Raw genomic sequence first — 16,749 nt, forward strand, 5'->3', positions numbered from 1 at the left:
ATCATGCATTTAGACACAATGATTGGATGGTCAGCGTTACTAAGCACTTTTCACATTAGAATGGACTAGCTGGTGCATTGTACTTTTAGTCCAAGATATTGCTGGGGTTGGAAAACACCTGGGGCCTCATGCATAACGCCGTGCATAGAATTCACACTAAAACATGACGTATGGACAAAAGCGGAAATGTGAGTACACACAAAACAATCCAGATGCATACATCTGTGAATACACCAACTTCCACGCGCCTGCTGTCCCGCCCCGTCTCCTCCCAGAATTATTCGTCTTTGAATATGCAAATCAATATAAATAGCCCTTAAGCTCAGCGTTCTGTGAAAAGACAATGGCAAAATCATGGGGCGAAAATAGAAGAATTTCAACGAATACCAAGTGGAGGCAAGGAAAAACGTACTATTTGTTGGTTTAAACAGTGATATAAACAACAAAAGGAAGTTGATCGAGTGACATAGAGTGTCAGAGAAACTCAAAAGTTCAAGTTCACAAAGTTGCACAGTGCCCGAAATAAAAAAGAAGTCAGATATCAAAGTTGCCGTGAAAAGGCAAGTCATAGCCCACCGTCTGAGTGTCATATGGAAGCTTATTAGGGTACAGAGAAAAGAAAAAAAAGGCACACAGTGGGAAAAAAAGCTTGAAATGTCAACTTTAATCTTGAAATTTCCACTTTAATCACATAGTTTATTTTATCACTAAAGTAGAACGTCATAAACTTCATCTTAAAATAGTTTAATTTACTAGTGTCTCAAATACCATCGTAACTAAAGTAGCAAGTTAAATGCTTTGTATTGTATGTGTTCTTCTATGTGCTCTATGTGTGTGAATCACTACGTGCTTCTTAAACGGGCTTTCTCTTCCTCCAACAGGACTCAGAATCCATTACATTCATGATATTACAGCTCTCTGAATAATTTAAATACTGAGATGTATACTTGATATTATTTTTATGATGATAGGAGTTAAAGCATGTTATTAAACATGGGAACACGATGGCGCAGTGATAGTGAGGAACTGGCGCCCCATCCAGAGATTGTTCATGTCTCCCACAAGATGCTTGCTGCACCACACGCGACCTTCGATGAAATAATTAATTGCAGCAGTACTGTCTCTCTCAAACATACTAATCCCAATTCCTGTTCTTCCTTTTCTTTCTCCAAGTACCCAATCACCACACAATAAGCTCTGTATATGTCAAGCCATCTGTAAGCTTAGAACGTCAATTCTTCAGAACGTTTAAGGAACACTGAAATATCTTCATAGTACATGTTTAATTATTCTATCCATCTATCCATCCAGTGTCACTCCAGTCCCAGCAAGCATACAGCGCGAGGCAGGAACAATCCCTGAACAGGGTGCCAGCTCATCACTATAGCTGTCCATTGTGTCCTCACATAACAATATAGATTATTTAAATGATGTTAACATTTTATCTGTATAATGTAATAAACATTTTGCTGCATTTCATCTTAAAAATGATATTGTCATCATATGTAAATATGCACTTTATAAAGTGGTTCAGGTTGTGCAATATTATAACTGTATCGCATGTTTACAGTGAAGTGAATTTGTGAATTTCCCATTGGGATTAATAAAGTATCTATCTATCTATCTATCTATCTAAGTAATTGTACTTATAAGTACAAATTGTTCTACAAGGAGCACTTGATGGACTGATTGAGTGCATTTATAGTTCTTGGGATGAAATTGTTTCTCAACCGCGAGGTTCCTACAGGAAAGGCTCTGAAGCGTTTGTCGTATGGGAGCAGTTCAATAGACTGTGTGCATGGCTGAGGCAGCGTGTGCTTGATGCTGTATACTGATATTCCCTTTCTGATCAGCTACTGTAGAACTGTGATTCCACACTCAGATACAGTGGGATAAATACACTGAATGGTGCATTGAGAGGAACAACGCTAAAGCAGCTATGGTATTTGGAATAGTTTGTCCATTCCATGGACCATTATATTGTTACAGGTTAATTACAATCAAATGCGTTAAACTAATAAACGATGTGCGGTTAATTTCAATGTATTTCATAAAGCCGTGTCAGCGATGTGGATCTAAAAATAAAGGGATAAAATAAAACCACACTGGAACAAAAGCACTGCTTTGATGCTGGGTGCCGCCAGTTTGCAAAACCCAATGGAGAACTTGCGTACGCCAAGGATTTAGCTGGCATGAAAATGTGCGTGGCTTTACGCCAAGTTTAGTTTTTATACATCGTGATGTGAGCGTGGAAACGTGTGTACGCAACATTTTTGTGTGTACGCACCATTTATACATGAGGCCCCTGGGCTGCAGGCAACTCAGATTGTGACATAGCTTAAGCCAAGTCCAGTAGATCACATGATAAAATATGAGTTTATAAAGAGGAGGTCTTTTGATATGCAAAGTCACACTAGGCAAATGTCTAACTTCAGCACATATCATGGCTTTTCTTTACAATTAATTCTACAGCTTCATTTTTCAGTGAAGCTCCAGTTACCTGCTGCATAAAGCTAAAGAACTATCAAACATGATTGTACATTCTGCTTCACTAATACATTTTTGTAAACTGCACAGTGTATTTTATCATTTTGGAAGATGATTAACACAGTTTACAGGATTATACTATGAATTGGAATATTTACTTGGCTAGTATCTTAACTAAAATTACTTTGAGTTATGGGATAAAAGACCAATTCCCCCTGGTAAATGCTTATTGCTGATGACATTGTGTTGTGTAGCACCAGAAAAGAGGAAATAGAGAGGAAGTTGGAAGAATGGAGAAAGGCTATGAAAGGTAGAAGATTGAAGATAAATAGGAAGAAGACAGATATAAAAGGTTTAATGATGATCAGGATTCAGAAGTTAACCTGCAGGGAGAGTTATTGAAAAGAGTAGAGAAATTTAAATATCTAGGATCAGTAGTAGCCCAAGATGGAGAATTAGATGCAGAGATAACCCACAGAGTGCAGTGTGGATGGAACAATTAGGAGAAGGGATCATGAGTATTGTGTGATAGAAGAATTAAAGTGAAGGTTATAGGTAAGGTTTTTAAGGTAGTCGTAAGACCAACAATGATGTATGGAGCTGCGACATGGGCAGTAAAGGAAGCACAGGAGAAAAAGGTACAGTAGATATTCCAGGAATTGTTGAGATGGATGTGTGGAGTTACAAAAAAGGACAGAATAAGAAATGAGACAATCAGAGGTACAACAAAAGTGGGAGAAATATTAAAGAAAGTACAGGAAAGTAGGTCAAATCTGTCTGGACATGTGATGAGGAGAGACAATGAACAAATGGGCAAAAGGGTAAAAGGTATGGAATTACAGGGGAGTAGAAATTGAGGGAGACCAAAGTGGAGGTGGATGGATAAGTAAAAGAGGAGCCAGGAAAAGGGTTTGGCTGGAAAGAAGGTAAAGGACTGAGCTGTTTGGATAAGGTGGATCAAGCACATCGACTCCACTGAGAAGTGGGAAAATATGAAGAGGAAGAAGAAGAGAGTATCTTCATTAAAATGCTGTGATAAAATCTAGTTAAGGTGTAAAAATGGTAAAGGGGTGCCAGAGTACCTTTTGTGGTGAATGGGATGGATTGGATGAGATGAACTTTAGTGGCTGTTGTCTCTTGCTCAGGGCTGATTGTGTTGTGAATCCTGTTTCATTTAAAGGAAAACTTAAAACAATCAAAGTGTTCTTAAATGGACTTTATATTAGAGTATAAAAAGCTTTTGTTCAGTAGGATCAGGAGTATGGCCTCTGAAATATCTTTGACTTTATTTCAGGTCCAGAATACATAAAGAGAAAAGTGCTTCAGGAAATTGCTGAAAGTAAAGAAAATGTAGACAATGCTGAACAGGAGCCCCCGTCTATAGAGGAGCCTCCTCCAACACCCCCAGAAAGCCCCCAGCTTCATGAGAAAGAAAGTCTGGATAGGAGCTCTTCTCCGTCCCATACACCATCACCAAGTCCTGCTGCAACACCCCCAGAAGCCAAAAGGTCTAAACTGTCCCTGAAGAAGGAGACACCAAATTTTCTCAGTCCTGGCAACTGGAATGGAGAACAGGCAAGCAGAAGTGGAAGTCGCACAAGCAGCCACCCTAACAGCCAGCCTGGCAGTCGACCCAACACTCCTAGTAATGTGTGTCATTTGGTAGTAGATGAGAGGCATGGTTCCAGCAGCCGCAGTCATTCACGGGCCTCCAGCAGGCAGAGCAATCGGGCAGATCAAAATAGCAATTATGAGCTGGAGATTAAACCACTTCAGAAGATGGACCGTTCGAGGGAAGGCACTCCAGAACCAAAGATGGGAGATGTGCTTCAAGCGTTCCATAGTTATCCTGTGAAGACCAAGGTCATCTTTCCTACTGAAGAAGATGAGAGAACCCCTTCTGTCAAAGTCCCCTCAAAACCTACTACTCCAGAACCAAAAGTAGAAGTGAAGGGGCGAGAAACCAAAGTGGAGATTCGTGAGACATCAGCTACAGTACAGCATGCAGCAGAACCAGAGCCTAAGTTGGAAGTGCAGCCTATTCAGAAAGAAGAGCCAAAGCCAAAGCAAGAGCCTAAAGTTATCCCAAAAGCAGAAGCAAGTCCACTAGTCAAAAGAGAATCTAAAGTGGCAACTAAGCCAGAACCAAAGCCAATAACCAGGTCAGAACCCAAGCCAATTGCCAAACCAGTCCCAAAGGCTGAGCCTTCATCAAGATCTGATCTTAAATCTAAGGCTGCAGCTGCTGCTAAGAATCTTGCTGAAGCAAAGGAGCCATCAGATGCTGAACAGGTTAGTCAAGCATACAATATGTTCGTTTGTAACTTCATTTCCATTAGAACTTAACACTTCTTCCAGTAAATGCTTTAACAGTTCTAACTTTTTGAAAGTTTGAAATTCACGTCAATTATATACAACGTACTTCAAGAGACACAACTCTGTGTACTACCATATCCTACAAAATGGGCCAAATTCTTCAAAATATGCAAAACTGCTTTAGTCAGGTTAAAAAAAACAATGGAGATTAATGATCAGAGAATAATAATAATAATTCTTTACATTTATATAGTGCTTTTCTGACTACTCAAAGCACTCTCCACACAGGGAGGACCCGGGAAGCAAAACCACAATCTCCTTACTGCAAAGCAAAGAATAGAAGCACACATTATCCAGCAACATCAGCAAGAGCTAAAGTCTGAATGACTTACTGGTGAAGTGTGTGACTTGTCCAATACATCACTAAACCCAATCTGAACTCTCCCTCTTATTCTCATTCTTTCTGTATAAATAGTTGCATCACATCCAACTCCAGAGTCGTTCATCTGTGTTGGAGTGATGACTTTTAAAACCACCATGGGCATTCTGTTTTGGAGTCATTCTGGAGACACTTTGAGGATCGGGTTGGCTGAATAAAGTAATGAAGTCAGTATGCCATTGATTGTACTGTATACACCTATGGCCTCTTGTGTCTTGTGCACCCAATTAACAACACACCTTAAAAGAGCCCTTGAAAGTTGACAGCATAGCCCCACTAGTTCTCTCATTAGACACCCTGTCAGCATTTCTTTAGGGTGCACATGAGGCCTCTGTTGTGCCTTACAAATTAGTTGGTGCCTGCAAGGTTCCTGTTTTTAGGAAAATGGCTGTCAAATATGTAAGTACAATCTGCCTAATACAGACTTTTTTAAGGAACTTTTCTTTCAATATTATTGGATTCAGTTCTTATACAGTCTTTGTCTTCTTTCATACTACATTACACAGAAAAAATATCAGTGCTATACTACAGAGCTGACAAAGAGTCAATGGGACATGGGTCATGGGTCAAATGGGTCATCAATATTGGATGGGTCACGAAGGTCATGAGTCAGTGTCCATGGTCCACTGGGCCACACTAAAATTTACGAAATTTAAATATAATGCTAAAAATATTGTCTTTTCATGCCATGTCTCTATAATGTAATAAAACGAAAATAGCTGACGAACTATTAAGCCTACTTACTTACATATCTCTAGGATGACTGACCGATCAATTAACTTTATTTTTACGTTTTCATAATATGACATGCACATGACTGTTGTGACATCACTTTGTTGATCACCATATTATTAAGACTTTTTACGTTATCTGCATAAAAGTAGTAAAATATCAGTCAATATGTCTAAAAATGACTGTAAACTATCTCAATCACAGACACTGGACAGTTTGTGTAATGTGATTTGAAATGTTTCTGTTGTTCTGAAACTAAAATGCTAACGGCAAAGCCAAATACTGTATTGAAAAACATTCAGATTTGTTGAAATCGCAAACAGTGAGCAGATTTTTGGCTAGGTGGCCTGTGTGAACTGTTTGAGCTGTATACTGTTAAGTCAGGGTCAGACGACAGATCTATTAAACAGAATGGGACAAAAAATATGACAGATCATATGAAGTCATGTGCTGCCGCCAGTGGAAGGCAAACGCTGATTGATAAGCTTGTGAGAAAGGTTCCTTGTACAAATATTTCACATGGGGATAGAGATGCTGTGAAGAGTGCTGAAGTGCATCTAGTTGTTAGACTTCGTTCTCTCTGTTGTTGAGAGCTCGGGTTTGAAGTCATTTGCCCAGGAAATTATTTTAATCGGCAGAAAGTATTTATGTATTGTATAGACGCCAAATAGTAAGGGATACAGTCTCTGAAAAAAATGAAGTAGGAGATAAAATAAACAAGTCATGACTAGTTCTGTCCATAAAGCCATGTCAATCTGCACAGACATGATGACTGATGACATCAACAAGAATTCTTACTGTGACCTGAGAAAGTATTCAGCATCTAGCCCTTTCATATACATGATTGTTACAACATGGAATTTTGAACAATTTGACTGGAAATTCGAATTTGTACAGTAAATCAAGTACTCTTTTTCACAGTGCTGCCTAAAAGAGAAAGAAAATCATAAACCATAAAAAAATGAAATTCTGGAAGTTCAAATTTTAACAATTTGAAAGTATTCATCCACCCCAATAACCCCCAAACATTTTTCAGTACTTGGTTGAACCACTTCTCACAGCTATTACAGGAAGTAGTTTTTATGCCTGTTTCTCCTCACAAAATTGTTCAGAATGTGGCATGTTAGTTGGGGAGCAGTGGACAACAATGTTAAGGCCTAGCCACCCATGCTCAATGGAGAGAAGGTCAAGACTCTGAATGGGCCACTCTCGGCCATCAGTTTTAAGCCACTCCATTGCTGCTCTGACAGTGTGCTTTGGGTTATTGTTCCGCTGAAAGACAAACCATTACATTTTTCATTCATTTTCCACACGATGCTGCCACCAACACATTTAAGAGTAGGGTTTGCAAATTATATATTATATCTATAAGCCGGGACTTTTTTTTATTTTTTCAGTCGGTGCTTCTTCCTTTCCACTCTTCTATAAAACCCTTTTTGTGCGATAACACTGAACTGTAAATATTCCCTTCATTCAAAGTCACTGACATCCAGAACGTGGTCAAAGTGACAGTTGACATCACAGTAGCCTCTCTGACAAGTTAAGTTTAGTGGAACAGCCAGACCTAGGCAGTGAAGCTGTAGATTCATTTTTTTCAACTTCCGTATGATGCACTGCACTGAACTCCAAAGTATGCTCAGTGCCTTTCAAAGGGTGTTGTATCCATCCCAAATCTGTGCTTCTCAATAATCAATGCCCTGAGTTGTTCTGAATGTTTTTTGTGTTCAATTTGGTTTGTTTTGTGGAAAATCTCTGCCATTCTGTCAGACTCCAGCAAGGTAGGGTGGCATTTACCCTCATAAATGAATTAAAAATATGTAGTCCACCCATTTCATACTTAGGTGGAAACCATCAAAAAGGCTGTGTGAGTTGTTGACTTAATACACTTCATCTGAGCAAAGTTGGCCTTGTATTTTAAAAGGATGTCACTACCTTTAAAAATGACAACTCTAATATTTTCTTTTTAGCAATCAGCAAAAGGTTTTCAGTTTGTTTATTTTGATTTGGCATTATGAATATTGTTTTGTAGATTGCAAGATTAGAGACTTAGACAAAAAAAATTTGAATAGGTTTGTGATTTTTAATAGTTTTTAAGAGGTCCTACTTTAAATTATCAATTTTTTTCATTAAATATTATTGGTTGCATGATGTTATTAAAGGTGAAAGAAAATCTGACATTATTTGTCTCTACTTTAGTCTAGACCTAATTAAGATGTGTAGTTTTTAGTATATATATATATATATATATATATATATATATATATATATATATATATATATATATATATATATATATATATATAGTAATAGGTGAGGCCAACAAAGATAAAGAGTTGGAGAACCATCTTGGTTACCTTGTATAATTGAATCAATAAAAATAACAAAAGGCATGCAACAAATTGTGGAGACATCTTTTCAAAGGCAAGTTTGGTATTGAACTCGAACAAGATGGCCAGTTCCTGGGGTAAATGGTCATGCAGCAGGAAGGGGTGGGTCAAGGTAAACAATGGAAATTGTGTTAGAAGTGAAGTAGGAGATGGAGGGGAAGGGAAGACATTATAGCATAGCGCCAACTTTTGGTCTGGTGGGTAACTGCTGTCACCAAACCCCTTAAACTAAGCCGTCTTCCATACACATACGTGTGATATGTAATATATATAATATATAAAATAACTGTTTAAATTGTACATTCGCTCTTGGCAATAGTCTTGTCTCGCGGGACTTGAAAAAATCTCTTGGGAATAGTCTCGTCTCATCTCAAGATTTTCTTTTAAAATAGAAAGATATATATACGTATACACTGTATATCTAATCTTATATATGAGTATATATGGTGTTTATACTGTAAATCTTTAACAGGTAATACAAAAAGTATTGCTTTCTCACCAAGATTTATTGTGTGGTGCACTATCCAGTGTTTTTTCTAGCTGAGCAACATCTCACAATTTCCATAACTGTTATGCAAACAGTTCACGTTTTAGCACACAGCGTGTAAAAGCCATATCTTTTAAGTTATGGTCCTTTGCTTCACATTTTGAGTAGCAATGTGTTTGAATCTGGTTTCACGATTAATATAAATCATTTAAACAGTCTTTAATTTCTTAAACCTTTTTATCTGTGTTTAACACATTATTTTGGTAATGACTTATACATTTTCATCTCTCATGGCTTATTATGGCCCACTTACAAGCTCAGTATCATTTTAAAAACCCTCCCCTAAATCAACTATTCACTTTCACTGAATTACTTGACTCTTTTCATCAGTTAGACCATTTTTGAATGATCATCCCCTAGTCACTGAAGCTTATCCTGAGGTACTGGATGTTCTGTTGCCACTTTTTTACCCAGTTGCTCTGAGGACAGCTGGTGACCTTCTTCCTGCCCTCAATGAAGCCACAACATTCCAGACTTTAGCTCCAAATTTATTTTTTAACCATGTAGCACAGCTGTTATTTAAAGCAATATGCTTTTATTTCAGTTAAATCAGCAGTGATTTTGTTGAAATAGTTTGCATCACACAGTTTCACCAATAACTGGGAACAATGCAAGGATCGGAAATAATGCTTATCAGAACAACTTGCTACAGAGATTAAAGCCACACAGAAAGCAGTGCAATAGTAACTGTGAGGTGTCAAGAATCATATGAAGTGAATGTTTGTGCAATTTTGCAAATGGTGAATTTGAATAATTTTTGCATATATATATATATATATATATATATATATATATATATATATATATATATATATATATATATATATATATATAATATAAATTATTTTTTTTTTTTTTTTAATAATTTACCTTTGTGTTTTTCTTTTTAGGGACCTAACACTATACTGATATGTATGGTTATACTTCTGAATATTGGTTTGGCAATTCTGTTTGTACACATTCTGACATGAAACACCCCGCTTTGGGTAAGTGCAGGTGAAAGTCTCCAGTGCTTCAGGCTAGAAATTGTGTCTGTTATGCTGATCTCTTCTATAAATTGCTTTGGATCTGCTAATCACATAAATGTAAGCGTACAAAAGAGGGCTGCACCACCACTTACTGGTACTTTTCTTTGAATGTTTTTTAGTGTTTAATTGTTTTTTTTATTAATTAAATTATGTGTAGTTATAAAAATTTACAATTTGTTAATTAATAAGAAAAGGAATAAAACACACAATACTAATGTCACTTTAAACTATTTATTCTTACAAAACACAAAAAGCCTTTGCATTTATTGGTACTTCTCTAACTACTTGTGTTGTCTTTTTTTAGCTGGTATTACAACCCGGAAAACAAAATCGTTACCGATAAAAACATAAAAATAATGCAATTTTAGCCAATGTTAAAAAACAAACCTTTTTGAAGTTGTTCAGATTGTTATTTATACTTCTACAATGAAAATTTAAAACCCACTGAAAATCTTAGTTCACTGTGTTCTTACTCTGAGACAACATTAAAAGTGGGAAACTATGGTGTGCAAACCACAACTGGGCTGGTGAGGGGCTTACTGAGTGAGTACATCCAGCCATTAACCCGTTTTGGGCCACTAGAGAAACTTTGCTACGGGCCCCCTTGTAGCAGCCGCCACATTGGGTCAATGTGATGTTTAATTGGGTTTTCCCAAGCCCACTGTGCCCATGTTATGCCCACTGATGGCCACTGTTTGCATATTTACTGGGCAGATATTTCTCACTTTCACAAATTAAATTAAAAAATGCTAAATATAAATTCAGCAGTTTAGCATCTTTTATATAAATCCCAAAGCAACATAAAGAAAGGGCAAATTAATTTTCTCTTCGCCAGCAATGTGCATTTCTGCTTCCAGTCTTCCAGAAACAAACTGGATTGTGTGCTGAATGAAGCGTTTGTTATGCTTTCAGATCATTCAGGATTTGATGTGAGTGTAGGTTTGACGTATAAACATGTTTCAGCAGAGAAAAAATGGCAGCTCATAATGTGCAACTCCATAGCTCTGTTTTAGTTACAGGATGTACTTTACAATTTTAATCTACTATCCACTGTAAAAGTATTTTGAGTCACCACAAAGGAAATTAAGTGAGCCTTTAAGGAATTTCTACCACATTCACGTGATTATGAGCATTGCCTAAAGTGATGATTTGGCTTCTTTGAGGCATACTAGAAAATATTCAAACAACCAACATATACATATGCAAATTCAGGATCTGATTTAGGCTGTGGTCATCAAATACCAAAATAACATTCAGTGGCATAGTATTCTCAAACCCACTTATTGCAATTCAGGGTCATGGCAGGGTGCACATATAAATGGAGATTTGTTAAAACACACAGGGAACAAGGTAGAAACTGATTAAATATAAATAGAAACCTACAATATCTGTTTATTAATTAATTGATGAAGTATGGCAGGTTGAGTTAAAAATTGTAAAAGAGAAAGAGAATTACTATATATATTACTGTAAAGAATGGTCTTGAGAGGGATTCAGCTTTCTTTGGCCCCCCAGATTTTACACTGTGCATGCATAAGTTTGGGATCTGAGAGGAGAACCTGAGTAACCACAGAAAAACCCAAGCAGACACAGGAAGAACATGAAGACTCCACATAGGTGGTGACTGGATGTGGGACCACTGTGCAATGTACAAGTCATCTTGTATTTGAATAACTCAAAAAAGCAAGGTGTGAAAAAAGGTCATGTAAATGTGGGACTTGGTAAAATAAAAGACAACAAGGAAATTCAGTGACAATTTCTTGCTATTGCAAGGAGAATAAAAATAGTCATAGAAGTTGTTATAGTATCATGGGTGGGGATTAAATTGAATTTAGTTTTGTTAAGTTTGACTTGATTATATGGAATGTTACATGGTTTTAGAAAATTTGATAAAAGATTAAACAAAAAAGAAGTAATTATAGAAAGGACTGATAGTGTCAGGACTGCAGGTGCAGAAGCAAGAAAATAAAGAAAGAAATAGCCCGTTTAAAATGGTCAATAAAACAGTGGTGGTGGGGATGGGATTGGAACCGCCTGGACAGACTAGAGATGGGAGTTCCACAGAGAATGAGCCACAAAAATGTGTTTGCCAAGAGTTCTGCAGTATGACTTTAGAACAGGGAGAAGACCATGTATTTACTAAATGAAGAGTAGGCAATGGGGATCCTGGGGGATTTGTAATTTATAGCTTTGTAAGTTAGTTTAGTTGTACATAACACCAAATACCAGGGTATCTGAACCCATTGATTGGTGTTGTGCCTGTTGTGCCAAGTGTAAAGCAGCACTCTGGCAAACTGTTCACATTTTTGTTAAGGAGAACCAACCAAGACATGGTGTAGGCATAAAAGATAATTTGCACAGCTACAATGGTGATTAAAAGATATTTTGATAGAGGATCATGAAATAAGCTTCCATGATCCAACAAAAAAGGCTGAATTATCCAAATTTGTTTTATCTTCAATTCCACTAGAAGTACAGTAGTTCAATTTTTTAAGGGTTCAGGGGTGGAAAGGATTTAGCAGACATCCAGGCACTGAGCTTGACTGATGCCAATTTGCACCTAGGATTTGGTAATAGGTATAATGACAGCCAAACCTGTACAGGCACATCAATCAGTTGAGAAAACGTAAAGCACAAAAACACGGATTGCCAAGATTACAACAGTTATCTCACCCACTTTTTGAAGGGCATCCGGGAATTAGACTACCTGTATGTGCCAGGAATTAGCGTAAACTTTGAAATCTTTGTTATATTCTGTTTACTGTATGTGTTTTTAAATTGTTTTTTGGTTTCTTTTTTGAGGTTCTGTTACTTGCAAGAAGGCTGATGAAGTAATAAAAGGTTGTCAATGGTTCCCAAAGCTGCCCTTTTATCTGATGGCATCCAAAGCACAACAAGTGAACTCACAAGAAGCTTCTTGGAAGTGACGGTTTGCACTACGCCTTTCAAGCATAGGCAAAAAGTAGACATTTGGACAAGTTTGGAATCTGCAGTTATGTGTATATATATGTATGTCTTTAATCTAAAATGGCAATATGGCCCACCGCTGCACCACATGCACAGTTATCGACGAAACCACCCAACTGTTCTTTTATCCTGAAACAGGAATAACTTCCTACCAGAAGAGCTACATAGAGTTACATAAAATTGCCTTCAATAGAATTGTGAAAATGATTTGATGAAATATTGGTTAATTGAACAAACAATCACCGGTTTCATTTGATTATTTCTTAAGTGGAGCGGGTGAGATTAAAACAAGTGGGAGTACATTAATAAAGAAATTTTCAGTTCCAAAGTATCCAGCACAGCGTTCTACACTTGCAGAAGAAATTATTGGTAGAGACGATGTAAAGCATAACCTAACTTGGACTAGCATGCCAGTCAGGATTGGTGCAGAGATTGGCTTAATCGGCCTGGAATGTTGTCCTTGACAGGCGGGTTCTGCAAATGGATGGATGAATGGATGGAATGTTCATGACAAGACCTACAATCTCCCTTTGATTGTGTGCATTTTGACTTTTTAGAGGTCATTTATATTGTCTAATTTCAGAGCTTGAAACACATTTTGTCAAAAACAGTTATTGGTTGATTGACAAAAATACAATCCAAAGTTGAAATGACTATAAATCTGCCTTTCAAACTAGATTTAATAGTATCTTCACTTCACCTTTATTAGACTTTACCATGGAGAAATTTCTCATACAGAACATGAATCTGAAACTAAGAGAAATGTGACATGGGCACCGATGCATATTCCAAAGTGACCATCTGTGACATAAAAATGAACACTGATGCATTACCTGCAGGGCCAGTATGTCTATGGGATGTTACTACAGGTCAGCAGGGTTTTGTGCAAAGCTTGTGTCTTGGGCCTTTGGTAGGCCACTTGCTTTGAAGCTGCCAAAGAACAGTAAATGGAAGACCTCCTGAGCAGCAGGGACAGACAAACCTCAAGAAGTTGGCAGCAAGAGCAGAGAAGATGGTTCTGATAGAGAAATGGGTGGCATCTCTCTACGCAAAAAGTGAATTTCATCTTTGGGTGCAAATGAAGACAGACAGACAAACAGACAGAAAGAAAGAAAGAAAGAAAGAAAGAAAGAAAGAAAGAAAGAAAGAAAGAAAGAAAGAAAGAAAGAAAGAAAGAAAGAAAGAAAGAAAAGGTATACACTGAAAAGCTTGGAGAGATTGTCCAAACAAACTGCATTTTGTTTTCCTCCCACATACTGTAGTAGTTGGACTGATGCAAACTGCATTCCAGCTCCCTAAGAAACTGAATCAGCTTTCAAAAACTAACATCACAGGACCTCAGGCCTTGGTGCTTAGCAGTCACTAACATGTTAAGCATCTGGGTCTAAGAATGAAGAGGCCAAAGATTCCAAGTTTCAAGCCTAAAACACAAGATGGCATTTAATGAACACTAGTGAAGTGAACATTTTGACATGATCCTAAGTATCACACAAGATTAGGCAAATAAACCAGACGAGGCCTTCGTTCTGATCTGTCTTCTGGATCTGCCACATTGGGTCACCCACTATACCCTTTTCTCTGCAACAATCACCCCCCCCCCCCCATTTTTTTTCCTGCATGTGTGTGATTTATTTTTTGTATATTTTTATGAATTTTTGTTCTGCTATGCACACGAGTGTTTGTAAATGAATGGTGATAACTGACAAACAATAATGTGAACTTGGGGATGTATTGTGTCCAATGCCTATTTTCAGACAAAAAGAAGATGTGTGTCGCTCTCAGATGTAATCAGTTTTAGTAAAAACAAATCATTAGACTTTAAAAAAAAAGTCACTATAGAGCAAAAACTGGGATTTCAGTATTCATGTTGATGACCCCACAGAATGCCTACGATTTCATGGAGCATTCTACCTTTTATATAATTTGTACTGTGTTATGTATACATAATGTCTCATTATGTTCCAAACCCACCTCCATATATATCTGCCTAAATTCCATAACACTGTCCACGTATGGTCTGAACACTCCCTTCAATGATTTGTATAAATAATGATTACAAAACTGCCTCATTATGACTCAAACACTCCCTCAGATATATATACATAAATTAAATAAATTAGCCATCTTATGATCTAAACATGGCCTTGAATATTTTGCATACATTTTACAATTCCGCCTGTTGGTTTTAAATGCTCACTTGAACAATCTTGCATGAATTTCATACATCTGACATCTCATGGTACTATATAAACACCTCCATCAATATGTGTGTGTGTCATTGTCTTACACGGCTTTGTTATGGTTCATACACCTCTTCGCACTTACACTCATGAGTGCCATCCTGTGGACTGAACACATTTTTCAGTATATTCCCATTATACTGCTCATCCAAATTTCGATGTCCAGCAGTAGCAGATCACTCCCTAACTTTGTCTCCACATCTCCCTTCTTTACAAATAAACATAACTTCACTGAGGTTCATTGTAGCTTTCATAGAGTCAATGACATTCCACAGTTTTTCGCCAAAAATGGGGAAAAATAACAAGCTTAGTAATTTTACACCAATTATTTTTTTCACAAGTGATACTAGATTGGCATCCTGTCCAGGTCTGATTCCTATCTTGCACCCAAAATGGCTGCTGGCTTTTAACAGTTTTGATCAGTAAAAGCGGGTACTAGCAATCAATGGGGCTTTACTATGAAAGTTCAAGACTCACTAGATGGGTTTTATGGAATACATTTTACATTCAACAGCTGGAATGACAAGATGAAACACTGCCTAGCAAAAAGAAGAGTCTCATAAAATCAAAAATGATTTCAGTTTGGATACTCTGGAATGAACCCCTCTGATTTCTTGTAAAATTTTAAGGTAACGGAATGTAAAATAAACCCTCAAGTCAATTTATACCTGAAGAGATTTCACCATGATTATTGTTAGCGGAAGTTCAGAAATGAGTGATTGGATAATTTGCTGTGTTTTAACAACTCAATATTTGAACTCTGTGTTTTTTTTCCCACCTTCCCATCGGTTTAGAAACCTACTTTATTGATTCAGAATATCTGGCAACATTAAGTGCGAGGAAGGAGCCAAACCTCCCTCAATTAGGAACAAATCATCAGAAGGCACATATTAGGAAATAAGGTCTTTGTTTGGCTGCGAAGGCCATGAAGGTGCTGCTTGCTGCCCTTCACTGTGCAAGTCAGTCAGGCAAACGGCTTAAGTAAAGCATTCAAATTGTCCTCTATGTGTATGTGGGGTGTCATCAGCTGCTGGGTGTCAAGTCTTGTGGAACAGACGAGGCAGGATGATCTTTTACTGGCTCACAGGTCAGTTTTCCTTTTGTTTTGTGTTGTTAAGTCAAAGTGCTGCTGCTGTGATATTTTTTTAAAGACCCAGCTTGTTCAACGTGTGACTACAGGAAATAAAGAAGAAACAAAATGTAGAATTACACTGAAATAAAACTGTTGTGAAGCCCTCCTTCAGTTTCTGTTGTGCTTTACTGAACTTTCCTATCTTTTTAACAAGCTATACATTCCTAAATGATATGCACATAAGTCACTCAAAGAGTGCTCACAGAGTGGAGGCGCTGGGTGTAGTTTGGTGACTGTAGTCCCGGATGACAGAGGAAAGATTAAATTAAGCCACCCTGCTACAGTACATTCACTGCTAGGGTCATTTAAAGCTAGAATTGCATACAAATTCTAATTTTTATGGGTGGCACAAAAGGCAGATATAAGAACTAGAAAAAACTTGAAATGGAAGTTGTTTTGCTTTTATTTAGCAAAGAAAATCCATTAATGATGTAAGCAAAATTTATTTGCAAGATTCCTTAATCTTAAGTGGAA

The 16,749-nt window shown here is 37.3% G+C and overlaps 1 protein-coding gene across 2 annotated transcripts in view; it reads left to right on the top strand.

Annotated features, from left to right (window-relative positions):
- jph2 (junctophilin 2) overlaps nucleotides 1-16,380 on the top strand; it is a 62,522-nt gene extending 46,142 nt beyond the window's left edge. The window contains exons 4-7 of one of the 2 annotated variants that reach the window (XR_007934227.1): nucleotides 3,782-4,779; nucleotides 9,799-9,894; nucleotides 12,739-13,975; nucleotides 14,064-16,380. Coding sequence is in view for 1 of the 2 variants with exons in the window: in XM_028794767.2 (XP_028650600.1) it covers nucleotides 3,782-4,779; nucleotides 9,799-9,879 (1,079 nt within the window). In the remaining variant the exon portion in view is untranslated. Of the gene's footprint in view, nucleotides 1-3,781; nucleotides 4,780-9,798; nucleotides 9,895-12,738; nucleotides 14,022-14,063 lie in introns of those variants that run through there. The other variant, XM_028794767.2, reaches the window with a different exon arrangement.
- The last annotated feature ends 369 nt before the right edge of the window (nucleotides 16,381-16,749 follow it).

The sequence above is a fragment of the Erpetoichthys calabaricus genome, chromosome 2, assembly GCF_900747795.2.
Source record: "Erpetoichthys calabaricus chromosome 2, fErpCal1.3, whole genome shotgun sequence".
NCBI lineage: Eukaryota > Metazoa > Chordata > Cladistia > Polypteriformes > Polypteridae > Erpetoichthys > Erpetoichthys calabaricus.